The following is a 16,895-nucleotide window of genomic DNA, read 5'->3' as shown; positions in this document are numbered from 1 at the left end:
TAATATCTGCTATATTTATTTTTACATATTACTTTTTAAAATATACCCTGGCTTTTAAAAGAAATGTTTAAAAAAATGTTAAAGCAGATGCAGACATTGAACACATCCCCATGACAATGAAAATCTAAAAACAAATACTCTTGCGCATAAGCGTGATGTCTGGGTGATCTAATGTTCAAAGGATAATTCCACAGGCCTTGCTGCCCTCCAGGATGGGGGTATCCTAGCAATCAAGAGAGGGAATAACGAAAAGAGGGCACACCAGCCTTGTGCATTATCCTTTAGTAAATTTATTTGTAAAAACAGATTAAAAACTACTCACAAATATGTGAAGTTTGTTTTGTAAAAAGCCTCTAAATGGTGGCAGTCAATTTAGGTACAACAGGCTCCAGATGGTAAAGGAGAGAACTTAAGGACAATTGCTGGCTGACATGTTTCGAAGGGATACCTTCTTCCTCAGAGCCTGATTGCAGAAGACATAGCCACTAAGTCCCAAGTACTTGTAAAATCTGCCTTTCAATTGTTTTGTAACACATGACAAAATGAAAAGCAATTGAACGCACATTTTATATCATATTGTTTCACCAGCTGTGTACACAACAAATAAACGGTACATCCGGCCAAAAATTGTTTTGATAGATTAGAAAATGATTAGAACTCCCTTTGGGATGCCAATGTTATCTAGGGTTCTGTTGGAAAGATTTACCCCACTTATTGTCCCAGTGGGAATGTGTTATTAGACAGGAAGTAAGGGCACACCAAAAAAAGCTGACAGGTGTGGTAGTATTCTCATACTCTACTTAAACTGTCTGTGTTGATGATAAAGATTTTTCCTTCAAGTAAATGAGCGTATACTGTACCTCTCAAACTAAGGTTAGAACAGTTTTCTTCCTACCATACTCTATCCAAAATTAACAAAATTCGAATTTTCTGGAAATACTTTATCGAATTTAGTATTTTTGTACTATTGAACAAAGGGATTGTTTTTAAGGTTAAATGCCGATTCAAAACTAGAACATGTTCATTCCTTTTGTGGTCTTGACAGCCTATTCATATCAATGCACAATGAAAAAAGTAGTGCAAGCACTACTTTTTCATGCCACGTTGTACCCAAACAATTTACCAAGTAATGGTATCTGTTCATGTCCCACAAGGGCATTGTATTCACATGCAGTGAGGGAAACATGCATGGTATGCACCTTTCCAGCACCGTGTTCCAGTGTGAACCAGTGCTAAAGCTTATTTCACTGTATTTTAATTGCTGAAATAGATAAAAAAGAATCATATTTTAAAGCTTGACTCCAGACAAACAGCTAAATAAACATTTGATATGCATATATAAAATATATGTATAAAAACAGTTTTACCTGCCAAAGCATTTGTATTTCTATCCATCTAATCCTGAGATTTACACATCTCTTCCTCAAAACATGGCCCTGTCTAGCAGAATGAAAGATCTAAAATGTCTCTGCCCTGATTGGTTAACACGTACAAGTCATGTCCACCCTGCACCCCTAGGCTATGACTGGACAGTGAAAATAGAGCAGCACACCTCCTATCAGCATGTTTTTTTGTTGGTACATGAGCACAGCAGTATAAGTGACTGGCTCCTTGTATTGATTCTTTCTCTGAGCTCTGCTCTGTATTAAACTCCAGCCTTATCTTCAGTAATTCATAGTTGTACAGGCTCTTTTTTGGTTCTGAATTAGCCTACTTTGATGTTACGACACACTGTAAGCTTTTATAGTGTGCCTTACAAGTTTAATTAAGTCAGATAAAGTCTGCTTCAATTCCTGACTGGAAGAGCTTCATGCAGCCTTTTCCTCCTCAGCCTAACTGTTGTGTTTTGGTTCTTTCAGACATGGACTTTACATTTGGTTGTTACTTAGGGTGGTCTGCATAAAAATGAAGTCTTCCTAGGAACATCCTCTCCTCCAAACTGGCATCCAGCCATTAATGCGTTATGATAATTACACAATTCCACCCAAGAGCCAGTCCATTGCTTTAATCAGGGGTCTTAAAAGGTGTACTGGGGGCAAGATACACAAAGGGGTCTTGAGAGGAGTAATGGAGGAGGGTGCTCTTAGGGGTCTTGAGAGGTGTACTGGGCCAGGGTGCTGTGATGTTTTCAGGAACCTATGTACATCACCCTGCCAGTCCTTCCCAACAGCCATGATCTGCCTGTATTGCATAAAGAAGTGGAGAGGCCCAGCAATGACACCACTGGGTCTAAAATGTATGTTATTAAAAAGGAAAAATATTTCTATAAAAATCTCTTAAGAATGGTGGGGTAGGTCCAGTAAAGGCAGAATATAAGCAGATTCATTGTAAGCTTTAATTAGATGTATTGATGTAGTGATAAATACAGAACTGCATTAATTTGTGTCTGTTATATCTGCCTGTCTTTCAGCTTTAAACATCAAAGGGACATCATAAGGATAGCTTGCACCAAAGACTTGCTTGGCTCAAATTTCTTAAATGTTTACCTAGTATAGTTCTCTTAGCTTCTGTTCACCTGCCATGAACTCTACCAGCAGCAGGTCACCATCCTAATAATTAACAGAAGACCTTAATTCAGATATCTATTTTCTTCTTGTATTGGGCTTGCACGAGCCAAGGTGTTGGCAGTTGATTACATGCCTATTCATTGGCTGTATTATTATACCTAAAAAATGCAGCATTATCTTTGCGATTTACAAATACCAGATGCAACTTGGAGTCAAAGTTTAAGTGCCATTTAAGTGCAGACCTACTGAAGTGTGTTTTTGCCTATTCTAAAGGGTTCCAAGTTCTCACATTGCCAATCTTCAGAATTCCCAGTCCTTTCTGAATTTCCTTTTGATCTTGAATAAAAATATTCATATGGACACATCTTCTGTTTCAACAAGAATGGACTTAGTCGTTGGAGAAAAAGTCTCATAGGCATGATCACAGCCTTTAAATTTTATACAGGATTGCCTATTTTCAATATTTGTTGACTCCTTGGGTTGACAACAGCAGCGCAAGCATGACTGAAAGGAAAATAATGAATGAAAACATTGTAATATTATATTATATTGATACTTTTATGTAATTGGCTGTTAGAGATACAAGAATATTTCAGAACAGAAAATTAAAATATTCAAATATTCATTTTAGAGTTCAGAAACATATACTTTTAGTTAGTACAGCAAAGCATGATATGTAATAAAAGTATAGGGAAGTAACTGAAAGCCACTTAATGCCTAGAACACACGATAAGAATATTGGGCAAATGATAGTCCGTTTTTTTACATGCTAGTCTCATATTGAAAACCAATATGTTGATACAATTATGAAAATGATCTTACAACAGAATACAACAGTATGTGTAATGTTATGTATTGTATTGTAGTATATTCTTTCATTTTTGAGCATGCAAAGTCTTGGACATATGATTTTTTTCATACAAATACTATACTAATTACGTGAAAATCTTTCATCCTGTCAGCATTGTCTTCTTATTGTGTGCACTCATTTAGGCAATAGAGTGTAAAAAATAATACTCTCAGGAGTACTGTAATGTGTATATACAGCCAATAGATGTTGCCTTGTTTTAGATCAGGAAGGGAACGGTTAAGACTACAACCAGGTTTTCTTTTTTACGTCTCTGTCCCATCAGGGAGATTTTCCTTCATATAGTCTCCCAGACATACAGCAGGAAGTAAGCAGAGATCTCTTTTAAGGTGAGAATATACCCCTCTTAGACATGTATTTCGAGTTTTGGAAGATTTCCTTCACCACCTGTTCCAGTGAAATCTCCAAAAATGTGCATTTCCCATAATTTTCTGTTCCGATCACAATTGTCACCAGAGCCAAACATGAGAACAATTTCCCCACCTGGATACAGTATTTAAAACCTTTTTGGGTGAAGTTCTGCTTTAGGCACAGCTGCAATAGGATGCAGTAAGCAAAATTTGCCATTGCATATTTCTAAATTTGGAATTAAAAACCTTTGAAGATCATAAACATATGTTATCTTTTATTCACACGTTTTTTTTTAGTAAGTATAAAAGGCAACGGAGGTCACACAAATAGATATGCATATGCAGTCAGATACTTTGTACTAACAACCTACATTTTGCTAGTCTAACTTTCCTGTAACCGAATCTGTGCATTGAGTCTAAATGTGACTGTGATAGGTGCCAGAGTTAGACTTAGTAAGATCTATAATGTAACAGAACTGTTCGGATACACTCCCACCCCTTCTCTGTAATACAACCAGTATAATGCCGCATACACATGATCAGACTATCCGGCGGACTTAGTCTGGCGGACAAACCGCCGGAAAGTCAGCTGGACTTTCCGAACCAGGGGACCTGCCCACACACAACCAGACTTTTCTGGCGGACTAGGTCCGCCGGACTATGGCTGGAGTCCTCTGTACTTTTGAAATGAACGGACTTGCCCACACACGGAGGAAAGTCCGTTAATTTTGAAAGAGGCACCAGGTAGATGGGACTAGCGCAGGAGGTTGCCGTCTCCATGGGCAAGATTGACACCTCACTAGCCCCATCACTTGGTATGGACTTAAAGGGGAAGCCCTATGCCGAAAAAAATGGCATGGGGTCCCCCCAAAGTCCATATCAGACCCTTATCCGAGCACGCAGCCCGGATAGTCAGGAAAGGGGGTGGGGACGAGCAAGCGACCCCCTCCTGAGCTGTACCAGTCAACATGGGGGGCTGCTTTGGGGAAGGGGGAGCCGTGTGGCCCCCCCACCCTAAAGCACCTTGTCTGCATGTTGATGAGGACAAGGGCCTCTTCCCGACAACCCTGGCCGTTGGTTGTCGGGGTCTGCGGGCGGGGGCTTATCGGAATTTGGGAGCCCCCTTTAATAGGGGGGCCCCCAGATACCGGCCTTCCACCCTATGTGAATGAGTATTGGGGTGCAATGTACCCCTACCCATTCACCTGGTGAAAAAAATGTAAATAAAACACAACACAAGGTTTCAAAATAATTTATTGCGCAGCTCTGGGGGTCTTCTTCTGTCTTGGGGGTCTTCCCGCCGGACTCCTCCGCTATCTTCTGCTAGCTCTTTTACTAGTGGAGGAGCCGGCTTTCTTTTTCTTCGCTGCCCAGGGGTCTTCTTTTGACTTTGGGGGTCTTGTCCCCCTCTTCGGGGGTCTTGTCCCCCTCTTCGGTTCTTCTTGCCGGGCCTCCGCTTTCTTCCTTTAGCTCTTTTACTAGTGGTGGCCCGTTCTTCTGTCGCCGCCGCTTCTTCTTCCGACTTCGGGGGTCTTGTCCCCCTCTTCAGTTCCTCTTGCCGGGCTTCCGATCCTTCTTCCAGCTCTTTTACTAGCAGTGGCCCGGTCTTCTGTCTCCGCCACCGCCTTCTCTTTTTCTCTTCGTCTTCTTCTTCTTCTTCCTTGAGATGTTGACTCGACGCTCTCTCTGGCCGCAATGACAGGGACGCGGTGTGCGGCGACTTATATAGGGACAGTGGGTGGTGTCCCCGTTCCTTATGATGTCACAGTCCCAGCATCCTCTGGGACTGTTACATCATAAGGGGCGGGGACATCACCGGGTGACCCCGCCCATTGCCCCTATATAAGTTGTCGCACACCGCGTCCCTGTCATTGCGGCCAGAGAGAGCGTTGAGTCAACATCTCAAGGAAGAAGAAGAAGAGAAGAAGAGAAGGCGGCAGCAGCGACAGAAGACCAGGCCACCGCTAGTAAAAGAGCTGGAAGAAGGAGAGGAGGCCCTGCAAGAAGAACCGACGAGGGGAGAGCTAAAGGAAGAAAGCGGAGGCCCGGCAAGAAGAACCGAAGAGGGGGACAAGACCCCCGAAGAGGGGGACAAGATCCCCGAAGTCGGAAGAAGACCCCCGTGCGGCGACGAAGAAGGAAGCCAGGCTCCTCCGCTAGTAAAAGAGCTAGCAGAAGATAGCGGAGGAGTCCAGCGGGAAGACCTCCCAAGACGGAAGAAGACCCCCGGAGCTGTGCAATAAATTATTTTGAAACCTTGTCTTGTGTTTTATTTACATTTTTTCACCAGGTGAATGGGTAGGGGTACATTGTACCCCAATACTCATTCCCATAGGGTGGGGGGCCGGTATCTGGGGGCCCCCCTATTAAAGGGGGCTCCCGGATTCCAATGAGCCCCCCCTGCCCGCAGACCCTGACAACCAATGGCAAGGGTTGTCGGGAAGAGGCCCTTGTCCTCATCAACATGGAGACAAAGTGCTTTGGGGTGGGGGGGCCGCATGGTCCCCCTTCCCCAAAGCACCCCCCCATGTTGAGGGCACGTGGCCTGGTACAGCTCAGGAGGGGGGGGGCGCTCGCTCCTCCCCACCCCCTTTCCTGACCGGCCGGGCTGCGTGCTCGGATAAGGGTCTGATATGGACTTTGGGGGGCCCCCACGCCATTTTTTCAGCGTAGGGCTTCCCCTTTAATTTCATACCACGTGACGGGCCAGCAACATGTCAATCTCGCCCATGGAGGCGGCGACATTGACCTCCTTCGCTAGTTCCGTCTACCTGGAGCCACGTTCAAAATTAACGGACTTTTCTCCATGTGTGGGAAAGTCCGTTCATTTCAAAAGTCTGGCAGACTAGTGCACAGACGGCTGGATTGTCCACTGGACTCGCAGTCCGGCGGACAATTTTTGAGTCAAAACTACTTTCTAAGTCCGCCGGACTTTTGGGAAAAAAAGGTCCACCGGATAGTCTGATCGTGTGTACGCGGCATAAGAAGACTTGTCTTGGGGGGTGTGGATTTTACTCAGCTCTGCCAGCCTAGAGCACTGCTGGGTGAAAAAGAGGAATATTGATGCATTTGTAATCATAAATCAGTTTCAACCCATAACATTTTGGGGACACAGGGCTATAAAAATGCAAGAATTTACCTGGGACATAAAAAATACTATATCTGTATGTTAGAAGGAATAATTATTTTTTAAAATCTTACCTTAAAACATTTTTTATATTTTGTGCTAACTAAGTAAAGCACAATAGGATTAATGCATGAATTTAAGTCGGCCATGTTTATACCAACATAGTTCAACGGGAGCAGAAAGCTGCAATTGAAAAAAAAAATGTAGTTTATTATCATTTTTATATAGCAGACAGACACTATAGTCAAAGTCACATATTAAACTTTTTAAATGAATGTAGTATTTTTAGTATAATCCAAGAAGACAAGATACAGTTGCAAGCTTGTAGTAAAAATGTTAAATTTTTACTACAAAGTAATACATGAATGTTATAGTATTTTTGATGTAACTAATGAATTACTTTTATGGTACTCTATATTTTAAGAAGGTATTTGATACTGTATAGATTTGTAGATTCTCCCATTAATTCACTCTCTCATTTTAACCAGCTTGCTTGGTAAATAATCTTTGAGATTAGACCAATTACAAGATAGGCCATTTAGGGTTGGTTCATTGAAGATAAAATGTATGAATGTACAAAAAAAATACTGTTTTAAAAAATCTGTCCCCACCACTGCACTGTAAAAAGTCTTGCATGCTGCGTTTTTGAAGAGTTGCTTTACTAGTGCTATTTAAGTTCAATGAAAAGGCATCCCTAAAAAAGGCATATTTGCCATAAACAACAGCAGTAATCTCTCGGCAATAATATCCTGTATTTTTGTATAAAGTGTAGTATTAATGCCCACTATCGTTAAAAATACTAATGCTCGAGTGTGCATGCGTGAAGTCTAGCATGACAAACATGGAGAGCTAGAGCTCCGCTCCGCCGAGGGATAAAGCTGCCTTCATAAGGGACATAGCAGGATAAAAAGGTATCCTTCAGCACCCCCTTGTACCAGGGAACAGGCAGATACCATTTTAAGCCGCCACAATGGTGTTGGCAGGAAACCGTGGCAAATCAAAAATTATCCTCACAAAAGACATGCACAGGGCGCACCACAGCTAAAATGGCGGCAGCTCCCTCCACATTCACTGCCTCAATACATTCCAACAGGCAAAAAAAAACAACTCAGCTAATTTCTCCTGCTGATTTAAAAACTGAACTAACTTCTTCACATAATCCCTCACAAATATCCACAGCATCTCCAGCACTTTTGCATCAGTTTGAGAAAATGCTCCGTAACGCATTAAAGCAGACCTCTGAACAGATAACTAGAAGCCTCCCCAAAGAGATTAGAGAGCTAGGCAACTGCACTGCTGCTTTGGAGTTAAAAATGGATGAAATAGAATTGAACACACAGGACAATATGATTGAAATGCAGAATATAAAAGAAGAAAATTTATTACTCCAATCCAAATTAGAGGACTATGAAAATAGGGCCAGGAGATCCAATTTGTGCATAAGAGGAATTCCAGAAACGGTAACAGACCTACAGTCTACAATTACTGCGCTATTTCAAGAACTTCAAATTTCCATCCCTATAGAATGTCTGGAATTAGACAGAGTCCACCGAGCCCTCGCAGCAAAGAAAAGAGATGGACCGTTCAAAGGAACAAATAATGACAGCGGCCAGAGATAAAAGATTTAATCTTTCAAGGGTAAAAATATCAGCTGTTTGCGGATCTATTCCAGCTCACTATTGCTAAAAGACACTCAATGAAACCCCAATTACTGGAACTCCAACGCCACAATATTATATACCAATGGGAATTCCCCTTTTCCATCAAATTCACTTTTCAAGGCAAGAGATACACCTCTAAAACGGCTGAAGAACTGCAACAGACTTTAATACACCCACCTGCACCTGATGCATGAAACAACTTGCACATCCCCACAGCACAGAAGAGCAGCCCCATCTTCACCAACAAGCAACACACCCCAAAATACAAGGAATAATGGAAATCATCATTCTCACAAAATAATAAAATATGCCCCCACTCCTTTCAATCAAGAAAATTCTGTGGACTGAAAATATCAACTCATAGCAAATTCAGTTGTTTTGTTTTGAAAGAGATCATATATCCTGTTTGAACTCTTTAACCTGAGAGACTTTTACTTTTTTTTTTTTTTAAACCAGTGACATTCCTTCTTTTCAAATTCTATAATTGACTTGAGAATTAACCCTATATACTTAACCCCTAAGAGGCTGTTTGGAATTATTTCTCTTTTTAATTTTTCCTTATATATTAATTATTTTTCTTTTTGTGATTTTAGTTTCACGACTGGTCAGGAAATGACTAACAGTAAAATACTACCAATGTTCAAGCTAATTAGGGGTAAGATAAAAGTAACAATTTATTTACTTAAATATTAGCCTATTATAACCCTATTATTCCTAATAGCCTCATTTGGTGTGTACTCGATATGAGATAATATCACCTTTTTAATGGTGTCTAATATTATAGTTTGAATACAAACACGGTTAATAGAAATAATAATAGCTTCAGGTATACCATTGCAATATATACAAGATAGTTCAGAATTATTAAAATTTTATCTCCAGATTTATCCCAGTTATTAAATGTTTTAAATTACCTTCAGGATATATGACAAGTTAAACTAAAAATGTTATATTATCTAGGCAATTATATAGGAATACCTAGAATGGTTACATTCTACCTGCTACCCGAAATACATGCATCCTTTTGATGCTTTCACTATAGGGCTTTTTCCCTGCATGCGGATGACCCGTGCGCCCTCCTTGGTCTACCTCGTTCATCCACACATACGATGTGGGTGATCGATATACCCTATCACAGGCCAATTTTGAATTTTTTTGCATATCTATTTGTCTCAAATCAAGCTATATTTATTATTTATTACCTAATTGTTACCTTTTTTGCTTCTGCTTTTTCTTTCTCTTCCACTTCATACTCTACGAGACCCCCTTTCTCTCCTATTCCTATTAAGTTCACACAGGTCACTCCTCCAACCCAGAATTGTATACGTCTTGGTAAGTTCACTCTTTATAATCAGTTATCATGGCTCCAATAAATGTATTATTCTTGAATGTTTAGGGTTTAAACATACCACAAAAAAGGACCAAAGCATTTCATACTTTTCATGTATGTAAGGCACACATTGTGTGTCTACAGGAAGCACACTTCGCTAAGGATTCCACTCCTAAATATATGTCCCCTTTTTATCCGCAAATTTTTGCAGCCTCTGCAAAATTCAAACAAAGAGTAACTCTTATAGCTATCCACTGATCCACCGCTTTCACTTTATTATCGGAGATCAAAGACCCAGAAGGATGACACATAGTACTTTGGGGACATATGATCGATACAGCAGTCACTTTTGTATCATACTATGTTCCTAGCAATAATCCCCCCTCTTTCCTCTCGCATCTTTTACAAGTGGCGAATACACACAAAATTGGAACAGTTATTATGGACGGTGATTCTAATCAGGTAATTCCCCCATTTCTTGACAAATTGCTCTACACACCTCACAATACCTCAACCAAATTATCTTTCTCTCAACTCCTCTCCAAGTACAACTTAGTTGATACCTGGAGAAAAGTAATCCAATTAAAAAAAGATACACTTACTTTTCACACCCTCATCAATCCTTCTCCCGCATTAACCATATTTTCTTAACTATTTGTATGATACCTGAGATTATCACATCTGATATAATTCCCATTCCATGGTCAGACCACAATGCGGTAGTTACAACCATAGCTTCCACTATGCCAAAGGCACATGATCCTACTTTATATTTACCAGACATAATGCTAAAACACCCATCACAATGCCAGAAAGTTGAGCAGGCTTTGAAAGAAAACTTGATACACAATAACACACCTGATATATCTCCCCCTTACACTCTGGGAAGCTCACAAACCGGTAATGCAAGGCGATATACAGAGACAAATGGCATTGTTTAAAAGGGAACGTAAAATCCTTGCCTGAAAACTAGAAAACAACTTTAATGCTGCATCTATTTAATTTCAAAATAATCCGCCACAAAATCCCAATTAGAGAAAACGTGTATAGAATATGACTAATTTCTTACGGAAATTGCAGATAAAACCTATAAACGCACTAGACATAATTTTTATACAAAAACTAACAAACTGGGGCACTTATTTAGCACGTGCACTAAATTTAATAAATAAACCATTCAAACTTATTCACTTGAAGGTATCAAAAGACAATTACACTAGCAACCAAGTCAAAATCGTGCCTAAATTCAAAACGCATCTAGCATCTTTATACAAATCAACTCAAAATTTTAATTATACTGAAGCTGATTCTTTCTTTTCTTACATAACTTTACCAGACTTATCCCATGATCAAAAAGAACTTTTAGAAAAACCTATATCAACAGATGAAGTGGCTGCCTCCATTAAAGAACTAAAAACAAATAAAAGACTGGTCCCAGATGGTTATTTGGCTTTATATTACCATACATTCACAGAACTTCTATCCCCCATTTTAGCCAACATATTTAATATATTGTTAAATGACCATTCTTTCATACAAGAATCCATTCTGATACTACTTCCTGCGCAGGTTATCGCCCCATTTCTCTGCTGAATTTTGATATTAAGCTGTTAGCAAAAATCTTAGCAAAATGCCTTAACCAAATAATTTGTAATTTAATACATAAAGATCAGGTAGGCTTTGTGCCGCATAGACAAGCGGAAGATAATGTGCACAGGGTGGTGCTTATGGCACATATTGCCAAAAACCATTGTATGCCTTCTTGCTTTCTTTCATTGGACATCAAGAGGGCATTTGACACAGTTTCATGGCCATACATATAAAATACTCTTTACAAAAATGGGGATTTGGCCCACATTTTATTAAATGGATAACAGCATTATATAATAAGACTATGGCATATATAAAATATGCTGGATACAAATCCAAACCATTCAGCATCAAAAGAGGCACAAGGCAGGTATGCCCATTATCCCCCCTCATATTCGCTCTTATTTTAGAACCCTTATCCCAATTTATTAGGACCAACCCCACGATTACTGCCATTGAAGTAGGAGGTCTACAGCATAAACTCTGCATAATTTTGCCAGCTATTACAAAGCCACCCACCTGGCCATTATCACCAAGTACCATACAAAAAAGGAAATTCCATTATGGGTACTAATAGAAGCATTGGAATGTGATCCACTTTCAATCACTAACTTAATATGGCTTCATCCTAAAGATCGTTGTGCACTAAGAAACCCTATAGCTAAATATTTTGTATCTCTTTGGGACAGCCTGAAAACAACATATCAATTACAATCAAAACATAATCCTCTATTATCCTTTTTCAAATATTCTGCCTTCTATCCGGCCTGGATATATCTGAAATCCTTTAAAGCCTGGTCAAATGCGAATATCTTAAAACGCCATGAATTTATTACTCCTAATTCCTTCCGATCATTTCTGGAACTTAGGGAAAGCTATGGTTTACTGCAGTCTGAACTGTTCAGATACCTACAAATCTAAAACTGTTTCTCACAAATACTGAACCACCCCTACCTCACCTTTCCACTTTTGAATCAATGTGCAAAAGTGATCCACTTGCTAAAGGTATGATATCATCTCTTTACACACAAATTTTGACTAAACCAAAATCCGATAAATTAACGTCCAAAAATGGGAGGAAGATTTGGGACAAAAACTGGACGATGCAGAATGGTCCGCAATATGGTTAACTACTAAATCCTCCTCGCCCAATATTACTGCTATGGAAACAAATTATAAAGTCCTAACCCTCTGGTACCTTGTACCTGCCAGAGTAGCTAAATGCACTCGCAATTATTCAGCCCTCTGTTTCAGGGCAGGCCAGGGGCAAGTTGCACTATGGACACATTTAGCTCAGCTCAGGACCAAGCCCATATTTCTGCCCCCATAGCAAGTGCTTGCTATGGGAGCAGATACAGAAGTGGAGTAGCTAAGAGTGTTGGCAGGGGACCACAGAAGTAGATGTTTAGGTGCATAGGTTTCGGTCAGGTAATTATAACGTGTATTTGAGCATTTACAGTCACTTTAAGATTCCATGGCTGCCATCTGGAGACCATTTTTTAAATATTTGCCGTTCATAAGAGGTACATATAATAACACAGTCATAAGCAGCACAATACAAATCATGGGTGCGTAAGACTGATTTGCTCTAATCAGTGCATACTCTGCACCATGGTAAACCCCTTAACAGGTTATGTTATACTGTATGCATCCTCTGCTGGAATCCCATTTTAAGTTCTGTTCCTCACAGTAATACATCTGCTTTAAAAATAAACACAATAAGAATATCTGGTTTTACCTGAGAAGATCACATCTCTTGACATCTTCAGAATCATAAAATATAAACTTGATCATACGACTGAGGTGCAGAGGTAGCCAACATATGGCAAAGACAAGAACTAGGAAAAACACTGTTTTAGCCACATCCCATCTCTAAAAGATAAATACAAAATTTAAAGCAATTACTAAACTGCATGGATTGCTCTGTTTTTTTACAGCTTAATGATATTCAATAAAGTTACCACTAGAGCAACTGACAAGGCAGCAAATTGTCAGGTGAAATTCGTATCTCTCCTCCTAATCCCATGTTCAAATCACAGAGCACTAATGCCGCATACACATGACCATGACCTGTGTGTAGACAAGTCCGTTGAAACGGACTTGTCTACACACAATCACACCAAAGTCCAATCGTTTAACGTGATGACGTATGACGGGACTAGAAAAAATAAGTTTAATAGCTAGTAGCCAATAGCTGCCCTTGCATCATTGTTGGTCCGTCGGACCTGCATGCAGACGAGTGGTTTTCTTGATAGGAACTGGTGCCGGCGGAAAGATTTGAAACATGTTCTATTTCGAAAGTCCGTCAGATTTTCCGACAGAAAAGGGCCGATGAAGCCCGCACATGATCAAATTGTCTGACGGATTTAAGCATAGCATAAAATAAATCTTCATGGGTCCATGCACATTGGCTTAAAACAAATTCTGCTTTTTGAGGAGTTTAGCGTTTTGCATGTAGAAGCAGCTAATGTTATCCTATGCATTCATGCACAGTAGTATGGTTAGAGGCACTAAGTTCTCCTAAATGCCTGCACAAAATTGCTCTAAATGGACGTTTGTTTCTGCCAAAAGAACTGGCTCTTTTTTTCATTACAGTATGCATGTACCCTAAGTATGTTATGGGTAATATCTGCCTGGTTTTTCTACTAGAAGGCGGTACACACCGTGAACAACCAGCTCTCCCTGAGGAAGCCCGATCTAAGGGCAAAACATGCAGGAAAGTTCTCCATCTACTGCTATGCTGGTTGAGCTGTAAAATATTAGGTGTTTAGCCACAATCTGTACCCCCTTTTCTGTTTTGGTTTTATGGAATATATATAGTTACATAGTTAGTAAGGTTGAATAAAGACACCAGTCCATCCAGTTCAACCTGAGTGAGTGTCTACAATTGTCCCTATTCCTGCATGTTGCACACTCACATCGGTCCCTACCCTCAAGGAGCCCACAATCCAAGGTCTCCATTCATATACTAGGGCCAATTTTGGACAGAAGCCAATTAACCTACCTGCATGTCTTTGGAGTGTGGGAGGAAACCAGAGTACCCGGAGGAAACCCACACAAGCACAGAGAGAACATGCAAACTCCAGCCAGGTAGTGTCGTGGTTAGGATTCAAACCAGCAACCCTTTTTACTGCTAGGTGAGAGTGCTACCCACTACACCACTGTGCCGCCCATATGTATTTGTATTCTGTCTTTCCAATAAAAGGAATCTTTTTTATATATTATGATTTTTTCATCTGATCTTGCACATATAAAGTCCAGTTTCTTTGTGTTTTTTTCATCTTAATTTGGGGATTTGGTGCTAACAAATAAATTGATATGCTCATGAGTCATGATCACAATACGCCATACTGCCTGGTTTACTTCCTCTTTCATTCCCTGCAAAGGCAAAGCATAATGGACTACTATGTGTCACTTACCTGACACAGGAGCCAGTGATGTCACCGCTGTCCCCTGTAGTCCGGCGCATCCATCTTCTCGGTGGGGTCTCGCTGCTCCGCTGCTGTCATTCCGCAAAGCCGCGATGACGTCACTCATGGCGATGCTGCGCTCAGTGCGCCTGCGCGCCGCTGTCTACGGCGCATGCGCCGTAGACAGCAGTGCCTGTCTTTTGGCAAATATCTCCTAAACCGTGTAGGTTTAGGAGATATTTCTTGGACCTACAGGTAAGCCTTAATCTAGGCTTACCTGTAGGTCAAAGTGTGTTGTAAGGGTTTACAACCACTTTAAATGTATACAGAAAAACCCAAACCATAATATAGTATAACAGCAAAAAGAGCAGATACAGTCAAGGAAAATAACATATCTAATTTAAAAAAAAAAACCTCTTAATTTAAAAAAATAAATAAATATAGAAATATTGACTTGACTGACTATCCTACAGCAAGCAAAGTTCCCATTGAGTAATTAAAAGAGCAAATGACACAGGTGTCAGCCAACCAATCACTACTCCTACCAGTGCATATCAATAAGGTGTTAATGAACTGTGCCAGCTGAACCCAATCAGAAGTTCTCAGAAATGCATCCGGAGGCAAAAATACACATTGGTGGACTGGAATAAGTAAATTACAACATGACATATGGAATGAGGTGGTCTGGAATGGGGAATGTACAGGATGATATTTGTGTATATAATGAGGTGGTCTGAAATAGGGAATGTACAGCATGCTATACGAAATGAAGTGAGAAAGAAGATGTAATCTACAGCAAAACAAATACAGAATACGGCAGACAAAATATAAAATGTAGGGCAAGAAATACAGAATGAGGTAGCCAGAATTTCAAATGAACAGCATGGAAATATAAAATGTACAGCATGACATATGGAATTAAGCAGTCTGGAATGGGGAATTTGCAGCATGACATTCAGAATAGTTAACACCTATCCAGATATTCATGGGTCATTCCAGAGTTTACCAGTTAGCCATTGTGATTTAAGCCTTTGACAATGTCTCTTTTTTTTTTTAATGGTGATCACCTCCACAGGCTCATTTATACTTGCAACCCTAACAGTTAAATTAAACAGGCTCTATGTGAATATAATGATCACCACAAATAGAAGACAACTTTAAGACATGAAAAACCAATAACCAATAATCTAACATTTCTTTTTAGATATTTGTGTTTATGGTACAGCTATAAAAGCGGAATGCCAGGCAAAAATTTGCCAATTAAAAATAGAATGAGGACAGCTTACAACCCCTTGTTTTTACTGTCTGATGTAACATATTTATGGAGAATTGCACTTTTTTCTTGTTGTACAGACAGAGAAAGAAGTGAGAGGAACTCTCCCTAAAATAAAGGGAAATCACACCTTCAAAGCTGTCACTGGTACAGATGTGCCCATATTGGTGGGATTTCTCTTCACTTTTTGTCCGGTGACAACTGCCACCAGGAAAAGAAAAAAGGATCTGATCTTCCCAACAAGGACACAGACAATAGTAAAAAAGAAAAAAACAGAGGCCCTTAAGCTTAGTACACACCTAGTGATTAAAAATACATTTCTAGGAGAGCTTAACCACTTCAGGACCGCCGTATTGCCAATGTACGTCAGCACAATGGCACAGGCAGGCACAATCACGTACATCTACGTGATTGCCTTCCAGCGGGTGGGGGGTCCGATCGGACCCCCTCCCGCTGGTTACGGCGGTCCGATTCGGTCCAGGAGCGCTCCGTGATGAGGGGATGGCCGTTGGTTTTCGGCCACCCCCTCTGGATCGCTCCTGGCCAATGAGAAGCTTCCTCCCCTGTGTATTGTTTACACAGGAAGGAGGAAGTGATGTCATTCTCCTCGGGGCGGTCTTTTTGACCGGACTACGAGGAGAAGACAGAAAGTAAGTGTGCACCAACACTACACTGACATGTAGGTACACACAGGCACACAAACCCCCCCCCCCCGATCCCCCCCCCGATCGCCCCCCGATCCCCCCCCGCCCCCCCTCCCCCCCCAGTCACAGTGTCAC

At 40.6% G+C, this 16,895-nt stretch overlaps 1 protein-coding gene across 1 annotated transcript in view; it reads right to left on the bottom strand.

Annotated features, from left to right (window-relative positions):
* Positions 1–273: 273 nt before the first annotated feature.
* The window catches only part of EDNRB (endothelin receptor type B), a 46,117-nt gene continuing 29,495 nt past the window's right edge, over positions 274–16,895 (bottom strand). Inside the window, exons 6-8 of the mRNA XM_077483063.1 lie at positions 13,172–13,305; positions 6,927–7,035; positions 274–3,011 (exon numbers count right to left, since the gene is read on the bottom strand). Coding sequence (XP_077339189.1) covers positions 2,859–3,011; positions 6,927–7,035; positions 13,172–13,305 — 396 coding nt within the window. The 3' untranslated portion in view covers positions 274–2,858. The remainder of the gene's footprint in view (positions 3,012–6,926; positions 7,036–13,171; positions 13,306–16,895) is intronic.

Source organism: Lithobates pipiens, unplaced genomic scaffold, assembly GCF_037356315.1.
Source record: "Lithobates pipiens isolate NorthernLeopardFrog02 unplaced genomic scaffold, aLitPip1_a1.2 Scaffold_16, whole genome shotgun sequence".
Taxonomy (NCBI): domain Eukaryota; kingdom Metazoa; phylum Chordata; class Amphibia; order Anura; family Ranidae; genus Lithobates; species Lithobates pipiens.
This window is presented reverse-complemented; position numbering and strand designations above follow the sequence as displayed.